Raw genomic sequence first — 17,112 nt, 5'->3', positions numbered from 1 at the left:
TTAGTAAAACAAACTCTGAAGCAACACAAAATCACCAACGTATTAATGAAGTGGTTTCATAAATCATTGTCTGTAAATGAATAATATCTTTCTAGTTTTTCTGGAGTAAATTTGTTTTGAAACTGCATCTCACAAGCTGTAGATTGCATAGATTCAAATGTGACTTTTAGAGAGTTTTACAGTTTATCCGAGCGAGCTGACACACTTTCACAAAATGGAGAAAAAATTGGATAGGATTAGATTTTCAGAATAACGTCTCTGTGCAAGTCTACAAATGCTGTAACTAAGCTATCAATGTTGATTATGTAAATCCTAAATGGTGTGGACTGGAACACACAATGTGGTCCTCGGCAAGGAAACTGTCATCCCTCTAAATGACATTTTGCAGTTTGCTCCCAGTCTGTGTGAATACCCTTCAATCTGGCCCCCGTGGCAAAGGAAGCTGCTCGCTGTCTGTGTGCAGCTTTTCAAAACCCGTAGCAGATATAAAACAATGTTTGTGTTCAAAAGAAAATGCTAAATCACTTACAGGTAATTGAGTAAAATAAATAGAGCCTCTTATGTCTATAATAAACTGATCAAGATTAGAGTAATTTGCATAACTCTAGAAATTGCATCTGGTGAGGCATGTCTGTTATTGCGAAGGAGCTCCTCATACCAGCTGCAGGCTCTTTGGAGGAAAAAAGCTTGTTGTCCAAAGTCATGCTGATGTCACAGAAGACTTCCTCCTCATTTCGGTCTGCATCCAGCTAAAAAACATAAAAAAACAACAACATTTAAATACTAACAATGGGATTTTTTTAAACAGTAAGAAGTAGAAGTTGGAGACTGAGAAAGTCCTGAATAGAAACATGACACCGTTGCCTTTTATTCCTCTATAACATCAAGGATGAGAGTCCTAATGAGAAGTTTGAAGTGTCGCTGGGAGCCGAACACCCGGGTCATTCTGCATTCAGCGCGCACAGGAAGCTTTCACAGCACAGCATCAATGAGCTGCGCTTGATGCTCTTTTTCCGAGCATTCAAAGGAAGGCCGACTTCCTTCGCACATGCAGCACCAGCAAATGGACCATGACGAAATTGTTCTGTGATTGAACTGGAAGCGGATTGATGCAGACTTCTCCTTCTTCTCTAATCTGCTGCGTGGCCGTTCTTCCACTTTCATCAGGGGCCACGACAGCAGCTAAAAGGCAAACAGTGCGTTTGTGCATGAGGGTAATAACTGAATACATGAATGCCCTCCGTTTCTTGTTGCGTCTGCCTCGGGTGTGTGATTCCCAGCAAAGTTGTTTGTTCCAAACTAAATGAGGAAAGGGGCTCATTGTTGATGAAGACAGTCTTACACCTGCGACTCAAAGATTCGCTGATGAAGACTAAGCCTTCCTCACATCTGCATAACGCAGAAAAGTCTCTGTTCTCAAACGCCGGTGTCTTTAAATCCGTTTAGACACGGCCGCTCGCTTTAATTCACTCAGCCGGACAAGAATCTCAACAGACTCTTTGGAAGACAATTTAATTTCCAAGGAGAAATTAGCAGAGCTAACTTCTCTGGAGCAGAAACCCTTGTTAATCTACTGTCAGTTTTTATTTTAGAAAACCAAAAGACACAAAAAGTGAAGGAACCTTTGAACAGAGCAGGTGGATACACTTGGAGATGGGAAACCTCAGAAAAACAGTGATTTCATTGCTTTTTTGAATTATGACAGAACACCAGATGTTTTATAGACTCTCAAATGACCTTAGTGACCCCACAAATAGTGTTTAAAGCCAGCTGTTTAGTACAGTCGTTCTTATTTCCAGCCAAATTGAATTGGATCTGGCATTTTTGTGACAGAAACTGCCTTTGAAAACCATATTTGATAAAATTATTTTAATGAAACCCCTGTTTAAAAGAAACTGATTTCATCATGATAAATACAATTCAGCTAAAATAAAAGCTCTTACTCAGAACAGGGAGAAAAGTTATGTTGTAATTACAGAGAACGACTCTGCGATTATACGTTGATGGATTGTGGAAGAAATGTAGACTTATCAGAATCCAGCTGATTTTGACATTGAAATTATAACACTGATTTTTCTATCCTGCAAATTTGTCATTTCACCTGCCAAAATTCACATGGAAAGATTCATCTGTCAAAAATTCACCTGTCAAATATTCACCTGCAGAATTCTGCCTGCAGAAACTCATCACTCATCTTCACCGAGCCAAATAACAAGCTACCTGTTACTGGTTGCTGCCAGCTGTTGCTGGGGTCACGTGATCACAGGAGCTTAATTCGATTGGCTAAGAGCCGCTCAATTCAATTTAATGCTGATTGGGTCATGAAGACGACTACATCTACGGGTGAATTTCTACAGGTGAAGTTTTTGACAGGTGTATTTAGGCAGGTGAAATTTTGCTGCCAAATTTAATATAAAAACAAGTAAAAAAAAAAATCTGCGTTTTAAATTCAATGTCAAAAAAGAGTTGGATTCTAATGAGACTATATTTCTAGATATAGAAGATTCTGCCTTTAGTGACAAAACTCTCCTCCTGAAACATGAAACATAAAGCAGAAGTTTCTTTCTGCTCAGAAAACTGTATTTAAACACTAGAATCTGTAGTTTTTTGTTCTGTAGTCTGACTTCTGTTTGATCGTCAGTTTAAAGAAATTCATGAGCTGCAGTTTGGTGCACGTTACATAATGTTCACTGTTCTCCATCACCTCCAAAGTGTAGCTTGGAGATGTGTTTCTTTAAAAACGAGAAATAGACCAAGCCAGCATAAATAGATGTGAGGAGCGACTCTCTTCAGGTTGGTGAGCTTTACTCATCTCCTGTGGAAAGACAGATGCATGGATGGATGTTGAAATTCAGGTTAGTTTCTCCTTTTTTCCCAGATTCTAATAATGAAACAGTCCTTTACGAGTCTCCCCAGAGAGGCCCGGGAAGATGGAGCGGGCTTCTTTTGTTTGTTCATTTCTGTGTGACAGCTAACAGCATGTGGGCAGGGAGCCGCAGCCGAACAAGCTCAGGGAAAACTTAATTAGATCAGCTTGTTTTCCCAGAATGACAGCCCGATGCAGTCGTGGCCTCAACAAACAATTATCTCTACTCGCTGCAATTTCAGCTTATTGACTTAGATGCCAACTTGTCTGCATACATGTTCTTCACTGGTTCACATAACAACAGCTCAACAACTGTAACCGGAATACTCTAAAAGGGCTGCAAACACCTGAGAGGAAAGCTCATCAGATGAGCCTCATCTGCCTCCGCAGGTTCAAATGAACAACAGCTGAAAGAATCCAATGAATTCACTTTGCACAGTCAGCGATGTGCTGATGATGTGGATGATGACTCACTCCTGTTTAGTGGAGTTGCTCCTTCTTTAAAGCAGGAGGATAATGAATAGGAAGTGATTACTTTGACACTTTTGGCATCTGCTGGGGAAAGCAATCAACCTGCAGAGAGACCTCCACTGAGCAGCAGCAGAAACGTATCGCTTCAGACTGACGTTCCTCATCTGGGATTTTCCTATTAGAGAAGCCCACTTACTGCACTGCAAAAACAGGTGAAACATTCATAGGCACACTTTCTTTAAAAAAGCAAAGAAAATCTGCCAATGGTGTTAGGAAATAAGCTCTAACTAAGAATTATTATTTTAAAAATAAAATTCTAGTCACTAAGATATACTTTTTTAAACTAATTGTATTTATATGGAAAAATGCATTTGATTATTTTTCTTGCAAGGCATAAGAAAGGACACTTTTTCTTGAAACAAGGACTTTTAGCTTAAGATTCAGTTTTTGGGGTGATAACATTGAACAACATTTAGGGGGTATTTAGACTGGAACAGTCATTTTGGTCCAGGCCAAGTCCTGAACCTTGTGTTTGGTCTGTATCCAGACTACTGTCAAACGGACTTTCCTGTTTTAAACCAAAGCTTGTAAAGATCTCATCAGTGATTGGCCAGGCGTTGACAGAAATTCTTATAGTCATGTGGTTTGCAATTCTTGTCTGGAAAGTTCACTGATTAAACTCTGGACATCAGCAATTTTTTTGCGGTGGAACATGAATAAGCCACGCTTCAGGTCCGCATATCCACGGGTCTTATGTTACTTACATGAACCTAATCCTATCCGTGACATTTGAAGACGTGATTATTGTTGTTGGCAGCGGTTTTAAAGTCTTAAAAGAACGGTAGTGCCCCCGGACATTGACGCATTTTCGCACATGCGACCGGTACGGATTGGATACTTATACCTGCCTTTCAATCCACTTTAAAATTTCTATCTATCTATTTATCTATCTATCTATCTATCTATCTATCTATCTATCTATCTATCTATCTATCTATCTATCTATCTATCTATCTATCTATCTATCTATCTATCTATCTATCTATCTATCTATCTATCTATCTATCTATCTATCTATCTATCTATCTATCTATCTATCTATCTATCTATCTATCTATCTATCTATCTATCTATCTATCTATCTATCTATCTATCTATCTATCTATCTATCTATCTATCTATCTATCTATCTATCTATCTATCGTTTGTTATGCATGTATGCTGGGGTCATAATGAGGCTGTGGTTTTTCGTCACCTGCAGATGTGAAGTGCAGCCTCCCTTTTTTTAGCTATTTTTGCAGAGCGTCAGCTGGTTTCGAGCTCTCTGTTTATCTGCTCCATCTAACTTTGTCCTCCAGAAAACAACCACCCGCTGGGGCTTAAAAACAAGACTGCGGACAAAACAGCACAAGAAGAAAAGTACAAGGAATACAACAGGCAAAACCACAACAATAACACAAAATCCCCGAATGTGTTCTTTGAACCTCCACACATTTAAAGTTAAAGTCCCACTATCTGTCACACACCTAGGTGTGTGAAATTTGTTCTCCGCATTTGACCCATCCCCTGGGGGAGCAGTGAGCTGCAGACACAGCTGTGCTCGGTAACCATTTGGTGGTTTAACCCCCCAATCCAACCCTTTAAATGCTGAATGCCAAGCAGGGAGGCTTTGGGTCCCATTTTTAGAGTCTTTAGTATGACTCGGCCTAGATTTGAACTCACGACCTTCCTGTCACAGGGCGGACACTCTACCAGAAGGCCACTGAGCTGGTCTATCTGGTATTTTTGATAGAAAATGAACTGCAGGGTTTTGTAATCAATTTTTTTTTTCTTTTTTTTTCCAGAAGTTAAGGAAACTTGGAAGAGTTTCTACCAGAAAGAGTTAAATAAAATGGCTTTTAGGGAGACAACACTGCTGTTACTCAATTTAACAGTTCTCCATATTTTTACTCCTTAGGGAAACAGTGAGCTGTAGCTGTGAATATTTTTTTTAAGGAGAAATGTCGGTTCAAAAGAAAATGGGACAAACCCCCAATGCTGAAGATTCTTTTTTTTTAAGATAAAAATGCTATGATGCTATTAAAAATGAAAAACAGCAGACAGTCATCAGTAAACACTCATATTGTCAGGATCTGTGTCTTTTTACCTTTATGCAGAAACAACAACGGATTAAGATTTTATTCAGACTGGAAACATCATTTGGATTGAGTCCTAAACCTTGCTTTTGGTCTGTATTCAGACTGCCGTCAAGCAGACTTTCCTGTTACAAACCAAAGCTTGTAAACAAAACCACACGACTAAAGGTGTGTTCAGTCATTGGCCAGGAATTACGAGGGCGGGGCTTTGCAGTCATTGCTGGGATAGTTCACTTGTTTAAACTTTAGTTTTGGCTGACCGGTTCTGACCGTCTGTATCAACGTCAGGTACAACACATTTTACTTTGGTGCTTTGGTATAGGGGAGTCATGCTGCAAGGCGGTTACTGGTAACAAGACGGCTAAGACGGTACATAGATAAGTGTTTATGGCATATAGACTGTCAGGAAAACAGTGAGAAGCAATGTGGACCATAATAAAAGTTGTTTCAATGAGTCTGACCACATTTCAATGAGTAGCTGTGTCTCATCGTTGTGGTGTTATAACATCGTTTTTTAAGAGAATTCCTTATAATGTAGCCAAAGATGGGTCAGAGAGCAGAACCCGGTCCTGTACCAGGGTCCGCTTGAGTGTATTCAGACTGAAAATTTGCATATGCTTTAATAATCAGTAAGGTGACATCTTTTTATTGACACATACATTTTTCAACATGGTGATGGAAAACTACTGCATGCGCGCTCAGAGTAAACTATGAGCCAGCACTGCTGCACCACTTAACGTGTTTGCAGAACCAACAGATGAAAAAACACTGAAGGGGCTTAATGACCTGCTGTCCCTAGTCGCTCCCTGTGATAAAACCACAGCTAAATCAAATTTTCTCCTTTAGGGTTGACAGTCGTGGAAACCAAGTGACTTTCTAATGCCAGTAAATTTAGGAGATGTACTCAGTATTCCCTCAGCTGCTAGAAAGAAGGATCTTTGCTGAGACTCAGACAGATCAATAGAACTCCCACGTCAGGAGTGGGCAGTTGTTTTCTGGAGCCAACATCTCCTATTAGCACTCGACTGGCACAAATCAGGGATAAGTCGATGATCCTCTGCACCACAAAAGACAAACCGATGGAGATCCCACAGGTCATCAGCACAACCACAATCCACTGCTGCTCAGTAGAGGTTGGAAACCTGCGTCCCATTTTGTTTCTACAGCTGTGTGTGGACCAGAATTGCAAACAAATGGTACCAAATGTTCCATTAAACCCATCACTCACTCTTTGCTCAGGTAGAATAATAATGTCTGTCTCTTCTGTACATCTGACAATCACATTCAACAGTTCCACGGATTTCTAAATTCCCACGGACATTCACACTCCAGCTTTTCTGGGAATGCCAACAACATTTTTCCCGGCAGCAGATGAGTGACGGTCTCCATGAATGTTGAACACATTACAATGAGAAGCTGCTTTCTACTCAGACTAAATAAGAATTAGATTTTCTTAGTCGGCCGTGTCGGTTGTTAAACTCTGAATCTCCATCACAGCCATGAGCGCTGAGTCCATGCTGTGCGCCTGACAGAATTCGTAACCACGCCGGCCCCCACCAGGTCCCACCATCAATTGTGTATGTCGGAGCGAATACCAAGCCATGAGGTTAATTACATTATTCATGGACCTGCCAGACAGGGTTCAGGCCATGCATACATTAAGACACAGACCATATTATTTGTGCTGCATCTAAATAAGATATTTGGCACTTTTTGAAGGCCGGTCCATTTCTGGATGGGCATTCCAAAAATGAGACAGACAAACTGAGCTGCTGCTTTTTAATGGTTACAGCTTTTTCCAAAGTATAGAAGGATAAACAGACTCTACAAAACTCTCTATTGAAAAGTCTGCCTAATTCTAGCGCATAGCCTGAAACAAAACTGAGATGAAATCTGTAACTTTTAATGTTTTAAATAATCTTTCATTTGTACTAGGCCTGCACAATATATCACAGATTTATCGTTATTGCAATATCAAGCTGTGCAATATGCATATCGCAAATGGCTAATGCAGACGCGAGGACAGAGTTGGAGGACACCCCCACCCCCCATCTACCTCCATTCCCTGTGTGGGAACACTGTGGCTTTGTTGTCAGCATGAAGGGGAAAGACAATTGGATAAGTCGAATGTTGTGTGTCAACATGGTTCCGTGTAGAAAAGCGCGCATGCCACAGGTAACACATCTGCTAACGCGCTTAAAATGGCATCACCCAACTGTAAAAATTGGGTCTACAAGCAAAAAATTTGCAAGTTAATTTTTTAAGGCCAGTGTTACAGTTTTTCTCAGTCACTTTAGTAAAATTCTCAGATCAGAATGAAATTCCCAAAACTATTTGTTGAAACTTCACATCATGATGTCACTTGCGCACATCATATAAGCAGTTTCTCACTTCTTTGAACAAGTTGCAATTGCTTTGGTACATCCATCCAAATGATTATGTACAATTCTCTGCTCTTTGCTACATTATCAGTTGTTTATGTCATGTTGATCAAAATGTATTATATAGTTCACTGTGCAATAGTCTTACTCCTCAAAACACCTAGTCATTAGTTCATCGTATAAGTCATTAACTGCAAAATGGTTGACCAAGTTGTCATAATGTGACAAACATATTTCGCTGCATTGCAAGAGAGGATATTCGCTGTGATGTGGATGAGAATTTGTGGCCTAACATACAGGAATGACAAGAGGTGTAGGAAGACCACACCAATTCCTACTGCACTGCCTGTACTGTTGGACAGAATATTGTCCTACCTTTTTTTTCCCTTTGTGATACTGTTTGCAGTGGTTTTTTTCTATGTTGTTATGACATGGTCTGTCAACAAATTACAATATGAACAATAAAAGGGTAAATGTGAATCTTGTCCAGTCTCTTGCTATCAAACAAAAAAGGTGTAACTTACATTTTACAATACTGTAAGTATCCAAAGTTTTTGTTCCTGACAGCTAATAGTTGTATTCTTTTATTTAGCAGATCACCTACATAGGTCAATTTTATTTATTATTATACCATGGTCCAGGTGAATACTCAATTCTGATTGGCTGCTGGGTGTGCATTAAAACCTGATAACCGCACGGGAAGTTCCGGTCACCTAGCTTAAATATTTTGTATCACTGCGCCGGCTTCTTTAAAACAACCTTTTGCTTCATCATCTGGACAAAAACAAGCGGTAAGAGGTGAACTTTCTCTATGAACTGATGCTTTATTCAAACCATCGGGACGGTCAGCATATATATATATATCGCCGAATCTTGACTGCAGCAGTGGTGCTGCGCGACGCCAACTATATGTTATGTGATGCGGCGCATCTCCAAATCGGAAAAAAATAAGAATTAAGGACTAAAAACTGGTTAATATGTATTGCTTTTGTAAGTTACCATGGTATAAGCGGGTTAATAGCTCTCGAAGTGTGCGTTATTACTTTTTAACGCACTTCGCGTCGGACGGTTCAGGCTTCCACGGCGTGCGTTAAAAAGTAATAACGCACTTTGTCGGTCACTAACCCTTACTTATGTAAAACTAGGCCTGCACAATATACCGCAAATTTATCGTTATCGCAATATCCAGCTCTGCAATATGCCTATCGCAAAAGACGGCGAATATCGCAATAAATCGCAAACCCAAAATGTGTTAAAATAATCTTCTAGCAGCTTGAAGCATTTAACACAGATGTGGGCACTGAGGGCCGCATTCCTGCATGTTTTCCAGCATACCCTGCTCTGGCATGTTCTAATTGGCTGGACACACCTGAACCAGGTAATCAGCCATGAGTAGGGCAAGACTATCTGGAAATCATGCAGACACACCGGCCCTCGAGGCCTGGAATTGCCCACCCCTGATTTAACACATCAAATAAATCCCTTTATGCTTTGACCAATCAGATGGACGCCTTCCCATTGTTGACCAATCAGATGGAGGCCTATTATGTTAACCCTGGTCCTGAAGAGCCTCAACCCTGCCTGTTTTCCAGCTCTCCTTAACCAGCTTGCTGTTGATTGGCTGACTCAAGTGATTTCACATCCTGATTGACTGAACACACCTGATTTTGGTTATCATTATCGAGCAGTCTAGGGAGAATTGGAAAACAGACAGGGTTGAGGCTCTTGAGGACCAGGGTTAGCCACCCTGACGTTTGTCCCCCATGTCGATGAGGGTCATTTGGAGTATTATTTTTGAACTGTTGCAATGAAATGGGAATGATGTTTTTGTTTATTTTTCTATTTGTTTATTTACCGCAAATTTATCGTTATCGCAATATTGATCACTAATATCGCATATCGCAAGTTTTCCTCATATCGTGCAGCCCTATGTAAAACCAATAAATGCTTTTTGAAAGAAAAGTCTTTCTGCCTTTTTGTACCAAAGAAATACCTAAAATGAATCGAACCAAGCCCTATGAAATTCTAACCCGAACCAAATTGAGATTTTAGTGAACCGTTACACCCTTCAATAAATGGCAACCTTAAATAGGCTAAAACAATCTTATGGCAGCTCAAAGTATTAAATGTAACAAACAAATCCCTTAATGTATTTGACCAATCGGATGAACTTCTTTACATCATAGACCAATCGGATGGAACCCTTTTACAAACAAAGGCCCAAAAATTTAAAATCAAAAGGCTTTATAGTCCTCACAGAAAAACTGTTCCTGCATCATTCAAAATCCCAGCTGGATAGAAATGTTATTGATTTATTAAAACAGTTTACATTTTTTAATAATCCTGGTAACTTCCTTCCATTAAAGACACGTTTACCACTGAGATCTGATTCTAAACAATGAAGTAAACAAGCAAAGAGGCTTTGCTCCTGACTCCAGATTCTTGATTTAAAGTTGGATTGGAAGACCTCAGACGTGAACGACGAGGCTTTAGGCTCAGTGACCACGAAAAATTTACAAAACTTCCTTGAATTATTCACATGCCGGGCTTTGAATAATTTAGAGGAGGTCTGTGAATGACTCAGTCCATTGAAAACACTTTCTTGTTTTTGTTTTTCCTTTCTGGAGCTTGAGTAAAGGTTGATGGCATCTAAAGTGCTGTTAAGACATTTGTCCATCAATTTACAATCTTAACAGGAGAAAGTTGGCTTTCTTCTTTGGATTTTAACCGTCGCATCCAGCAGAGTATTGAATCAAGAGACGCATAAATGACGCTGGAAAAACACAATCCTGGGGTTTCTATAAAAAGATCTTAAGCAGCTTTGATGAGATGGAATAAAATTAAATGCAAACTGTTATAGTCTCAGCTTGAATTGAATAAAGCCAAATTGGCTGACAAGTACCGATCCTTGATTCAAGGAATTCAAGGAATTTCTCAAAAGGCACTGGAAAAACTATAAATGCTTAATTAAAGAAATCCAAGACTAAATAAATGAAACTGTAAAGACACTTTATAAAGAAATACACGGTAGCCAAACTAAGCATTATAAGAAAGGCAACACTAAAATGATCTTTTGGTCTTCTGAAAAAACTCTAAATACATTGGTTAAGTATAAAATGTTCAAATTTGAGATAGAAACGTTGATAATACAACTTCATCGACAGCCATCATTGTTAAATCCATTCCTGCATAAATGCTGTGAGGAATACATTTATGAATTTGTGCCAACATTCCCCCACTAAAACAAAGAAATAGAAAAACTTTTCCAATGTAACTGAAATGTATTCAATTTATAAACAGCAGGTCAAAAAGCTTTTTTAAACACATTTTGGCATTTACTCTAAAAGGTGCTTATACAAGTCAGAAAACATAGCCCATAGCAGAGATATTACTGCATTTATGTTCGTTGAGGTTTGTCACACCAACAACACCAGGATTGGATAAGTCAAAACAAAATAACATCAATATTTCTTGAATTTAAAAACAAGTGTTTGTTTTTGGTTTATTTATCTTTTGTTACATTACGAGACAGGGCCTGAGTAAATTAATGTATGTTATTTTTGTGATGGTGCTTTTATTGCATGTAAAATTAAATGTATAATTTGCCAATTATAGTAATATACATTTTTCACAATTGTAAAGCATCTTTTTTCATATTTTTCCACACCCAGTAAATGGGGTATTGTAGTATTAATTTTTTGTGGACATTTGGCAGAACAGAAAGAAAGTCTCGCTCTAATCTGACCTTTCTTGGTTATTATTCAACGAACTGAACTTATAACTTCATAAATGTCAGTCGCTGTGGCGACAAAAACATGACCAAAAAAACCAGCTAATTGTCATAAACATGTGCAACAGCTGGCGGATCAGATTCGAACCTTTCCCGCTCACTCCACAGACAGGCCCTCACACCGGCCCGTCTGTTATCTCACCGGCAAAACAAAGGGGTCATTATAACAACGTTTTTATTTCACCGAGCAAAAGACTCGCTCGTTCATGAAGGCTGACACGGAAAGTAATGTACATTGTGTCATGGTGACAGCACTGCGTGAATGAACCCTTTCCTTAAGAAAAAAAGCTCATCGTGAGAAGAGATTGTCACTCAAACCTGCTTAGTTTTTCACATCCAAAGAATACAAACAGACGACACACCCCGTGTGCCACAGTTGGACGGTGCGTGCCACTGCCGACCGATCTAGAAGACGGATGCTGAAAATGTTCAAAAACTCACAGAGAAAACAGATTTGTCATCTGTTCTGACAATACAGGAGGGCTTTCTGTGCCACACTTACCGTCACTATAAGGCCCCTCTCCTGGAAGTACTTGACCAGAGGAATTGTGTTTTGTTTGAAGTTGGTCAGGCGACGGTCGATAGCCTTGGGGTTGTCGTCAGGTCTCCCCTGCTGTTCGGCCCGTTTCTGCAGCCTCTCCTTTAATCTGTGGTTGGCACAGGCCAGGAACACCACCAGGTCGGGGGTGCAGATCTGCAGAGACAGAGGAGATGTGTGGAGCCGTCAGAGCCGGCGGAGTCTCTGGAGAATTGCTCATGTGTGATGGCGGTGATCACAGAGTGTCTGTGAGCTGAACTCTCCACTGAAGAGGCTGGGGCAGAAGGTCAGTCTCAATTTTAAACCAGTGATGAGGGGTTAAGAGGTTAAAATGCTAAAATGATAGTTCATACAAAATAAAGACCTCATCTCTGTAAGGTCTGCAGAGGATCAGTGCTTGTGGCCTTTTGTGAGGAACTAGCATGACTTGAATGTGAGCAAACAGAACAAATTCATGGAAAACCTAGAAAAACATGAGTAGAACAGACTGTTAGCTTAACCAAAGCTTATTAATATTTACTATCATGCAGTGTCTGAAAACAGAAAAAGACTTCTGCTTGAAATGTTTGGCTTTCTTCCTTATGGCCAAACAGCAGATGCTTCATTCATGTTCACATGTCATCTTCTTGATGTTAAAGGTCAGAGCTGGGATGACTTCACTACAAGTGTAACGCATCGGAACAGTGGTAACCCCTGTTTAATGAAAAAATCTAAGACATTACCAATGACCTCTTAGGAATCATTCCAGCTTCACTAAACTTTTATTTTAATGGATTAACCACCAATTGTTTAAAACAGCCTTACTATGAGGGCTCACTCCAAAAATTGTGTTCTTAACTTGTTTTTGTGGAATTTTTCTCAAGACGGAGAACAAATACAAAAAAAAAATTACGATTAAAATTTGATTTGGACTAAAAACGGGATTATCAGACCACTGGGAACGCTTAAAAAAAAAAAGATCCAAAGATGATCAGAGTGAGTAACAAATGGAAAATGGCCCAAACAAAATCTATTCTCTCCAGATAGTTCATCATCTTCAGCTCTTTTTAAACTGATTTGACTGAAATTATAAAGAAAATAGAATTCTGCTTATTTCATTTGGTGTTCCTAAAAGGGCTAATTAGTCGTATATTCGTTCACAGGGGTCATAAGATGTCTGTTACGTATTTTTTATAAGATGTCTTTCTTTTTAAGTAGATACATTTTCATTTTTATGGGCTTAATAACCCTAAAATAAATTTAAGATGGGTTTTCATTGTACTAGAAACTAACTGTACTACTATTACACCAAGCCCTGCATTACAACAGCCCCATGAGCTGTTAAAGGGAACCCTATCCAGGGGCTGGATAGGCTCCAGCAACCGTGTTTAACGTCTGCAGTGGATGCAAAAATCATTTAAAAGTAATACAGGAGTCATGTTCCAAGGCAGCAATGACATTAAAGATTTAAATGTGAATAAAGATGAAACATCTGACATGTAGTTTGGAAGTAATTGCACAATACTGGCCGACGTAGAGTTGATCAGAACTGAAGGGAAATTAAATAGAAGAGTGAAGTGTTTGACTACTCATCCACATGTGTTTCAACTTATATCTCAACCATCTCTGTTTATTGGAAATCAAAAGGAGCAGATCCCATTTTTAACCCTTGTGCTATCCTAGGCACTTTAACGTTGGGAGTTGGGTCATCTAGACCCACTAGACAGTGCTCTGAACCTTTTTCCTTCAATGATTTGTGATCTTCACTGTTGTCCATGGATTACATGAAATCTTTCCACCTTTATCCACCTTTGTCATGGTAGGGAGAACACGTCAATGGAAGGGTGGGGTCATCTAAGATAGCACAAGGGATAACAGCAACACGGTCCCAATAGAGTGACTCCATCACCTCTTAGTCAACCAATTATTTGAGCAGGGATGAGACATAAGCACAAGAGGATGTCTGAGATGCAAGAGGGTTCATCCGGAGCCTCAAAAGTAATAAGGTTAATTAAATACATTCTCAAGGGAACAAGGAGATGACTTGTGTGATGTGGTCTTTGCTCAGACCTTCGGTTGGATCAGCATGTACAGAACAATTTTACATTCAGGTTATTTTTTATCGTAATGTTTTGAATGTCTAAGCAAGCTGCGGCCTCCTCTGCCCCAGTTCCCTGCCAACCAACCTCCCAGGGTCAGTGGGGCGGGGCGCTTGCTCCAGCACCTGGGGTGCTGCACGGTGGTGCAGAGGTTAGCACTCTCACATCACAGTGAGAAGGCTCACATCCCAGCTGGGACCCTTCTGCTTGCATGCTCTCCTTGTGCATGTTTGAGTTTTCTCTGGGCACTTCGGTTTCCTCCCACAGTTCAAAAACATGCTTCGTAGCTTAATTGGCTGCTCTAAAACAGCGGTGCCCTGTTTTGTCCTACATGCTCTTTATTGGGTAAACACGCCTGATCCAGGCCATCAGCAGCAGATAAGGCAGAGTTTCTGGAAAACCATCAGGAGGCCGGCCCTCGAGGCCTGGATGTGGCCCCCCCCCTGCCCTAAAGTATCACCAGGTGTGCATGTGAGTGTAAATGGGGGTGTAATTATGTGGCCCTGAGACAGGTTGGCGACCTGTCTGGAGTTTACCCCGCCCTTTTCTAACAGTAGCCAGGTTAGGCTTGGGCAGCCCCGTGACCCCGTCAGAGATAAAGCGGATGGATGGAAGAAAGGTATGTTCTAAACACGACACACAGAAATGTCATAGAATGATCACAGTTTAATGAGCCTCGCTAAATGTGAAATGGTCAGAAGGTCCTCAACGTAATGCTTTGTTTTACCCAGCATCTGATAAACTACAATTTAATTCAATGAAATATGTAACCAGATCATCTTAGATATGTGCTGTCTTTATATTTTCAAATCAAGATTCAGAAAATAAATATGAGTAAAAATGAGAAAATAGCAAAAATACTTACACAATGAATATATTTAATAATTTAATAACATGCTTATATATATATATATATATATATATATATATATATATATATATATATATATATATATATATATATATATATATATATATATATATATATATATATATATATATATATATATATATATATATGATTATTTTAATATATATATATATATATATATATTAAAATAATCATATATATATATATATATATATATATATATATATATATATATATATATATATATATATATATATATATATATATATATATATATATATATATATGATTATTTTTAGATATAATTATTTCTTATCTTATTTTTTCAGGCAGAAAACTTTGCCCCCCACTTTTTTAGAAGAAACTTTCAATTCTGATTATGAGTGTTTGTCTTCTGAAGTTTTCATTTGTTTTGATTGCTTGAAATAAAGCAATTCCCACCGTTTTCTCCACATACGTCTGAGTTCACTTGGTGTCTGCGGCTCCACTTCCAGCTCCTCCGTTTGGTCAAAACTAATCCAACCAGGGACTAAAATGTTTAGAACGACGGCAGTCGGCAGTCATGAATCGGTTGTTTAGCACCTGTTCCTGAGCTGATAGAGCTTTAAAAAGCAACAACATCATAATTTTCTCCTGGAATGGCCACTGGGATGACAAATAGGCGTATTTGCCACACCCCCCGGTTTGGATCACCTGCAGATGAGCAGATGAGGTTGCTGCCTTTATCAATAATAAATGGTTTGTTGGAATTTTTAATATGCATCCAAAAGGTGACAAGAGTTTATAAAACTTTACTCGGTTTTGACAAAAGGATAAAATCAACACATGAAGAGGAGTTACTGGAAGCCGTGTTGGGCTGCAGCTTAAACTAAACATGACTGCAATGGTTGATATATGTTTCATTGTTGAACTGAAAATAGCATTTAGGAGATTTTTTGCTTTTCTTATCAGATAATTGCCATTTTTCCATCTTCCCTGAAGCACGCTACAATCAGTTCATGACACGTCTACATCTGACATCCAGCTGCATCTTCCTTATGTTGAGAGAAAACATTTGTGGAAAAAAACGGTGCATCTATTTTTGTCTCCAAGTTAAATAAGCCGCTTTTTCTGCTCAGGTTCTTCGTTTTCAAAGATAAAATAAGCAGCATGACACAAAATAAAAATAAGCAGCAAAATTTGTTTAGATCCTCAAGAAAATTCAGGAAAGTTTTATCTGCAAAGAAATGACAACAATCAGCACCTTGGCTGAAAAGTTACATAACAGCACGAGTATTTCTTTTTATCTCATAGTTATTAGGAAAAAACTAATACAATTGAATGTAATAACCTTAAAATAAGCATCAGGATTTCAGTTCCTTAACACTGAAGGAAACATCTAAGCTGCTTTTGACTGAAAGAAATGGAAGAAATCAGATAAAAACACATTTTTATTTTATCTTTTATTTTATTTTGTTATATATCTTTCATTTCCAACACTGCAGCACAAATACTTTCTTTAATTAGCGGCGGAAGGTCTGAAGGTATGAAGAGAAGCTGCATCAAAAAGGAAGCAACGATCTGTCCTAAAGTGAGTCAAACATCGCCCTCATCTTCAGCCGGGCAACTGTTCATCCAGCTCTCCACCTCTTCCCATCACAAAACCTCATTGGAGCTTTTTTCCCATCAGAACCAGAGTTTGCTTCATTTCCATGATGACCCTGTCAGAGCCTACATTTGATCTGCGGAGCTGCCAGAGCTGAAAATATCATGAGTGACATCCTCTGAGGTGCATGTCAATCTGACGACGGGACTCTGGTTGGAAGTCCAACTTTTTAGTTTCCATAGAGACAACAAAGGTGCCTGTGTGTCTTCAGGCCTGGGGGGGTTGATGTGGGGAGATAGTCGGTCGCTGCGGTCATGCTTGACAAAGAGATGTGAAAGTATGTTTATTTCACGGACGGAAGGCGCCGCAAACCAGCAGGAGCTAAACCGGCTCCCCA

The 17,112-nt window shown here is 39.3% G+C and overlaps 1 protein-coding gene across 1 annotated transcript in view; it reads right to left on the bottom strand.

Moving 5' to 3' along the window:
* The window catches only part of ak5 (adenylate kinase 5), a 107,150-nt gene that overhangs the window by 57,562 nt on the left and 32,476 nt on the right, over positions 1 to 17,112 (bottom strand). Inside the window, exons 6-7 of the mRNA XM_004078698.4 lie at positions 12,146 to 12,337; positions 659 to 749 (exon numbers count right to left, since the gene is read on the bottom strand). Coding sequence (XP_004078746.1) covers positions 659 to 749; positions 12,146 to 12,337 — 283 coding nt within the window. The remainder of the gene's footprint in view (positions 1 to 658; positions 750 to 12,145; positions 12,338 to 17,112) is intronic.

This window comes from Oryzias latipes, chromosome 17, assembly GCF_002234675.1.
Source record: "Oryzias latipes chromosome 17, ASM223467v1".
Lineage (NCBI taxonomy): Eukaryota > Metazoa > Chordata > Actinopteri > Beloniformes > Adrianichthyidae > Oryzias > Oryzias latipes.
Note: the sequence above shows the minus strand (reverse complement) of the source record. Positions and strands in the feature narration are given on the sequence as shown.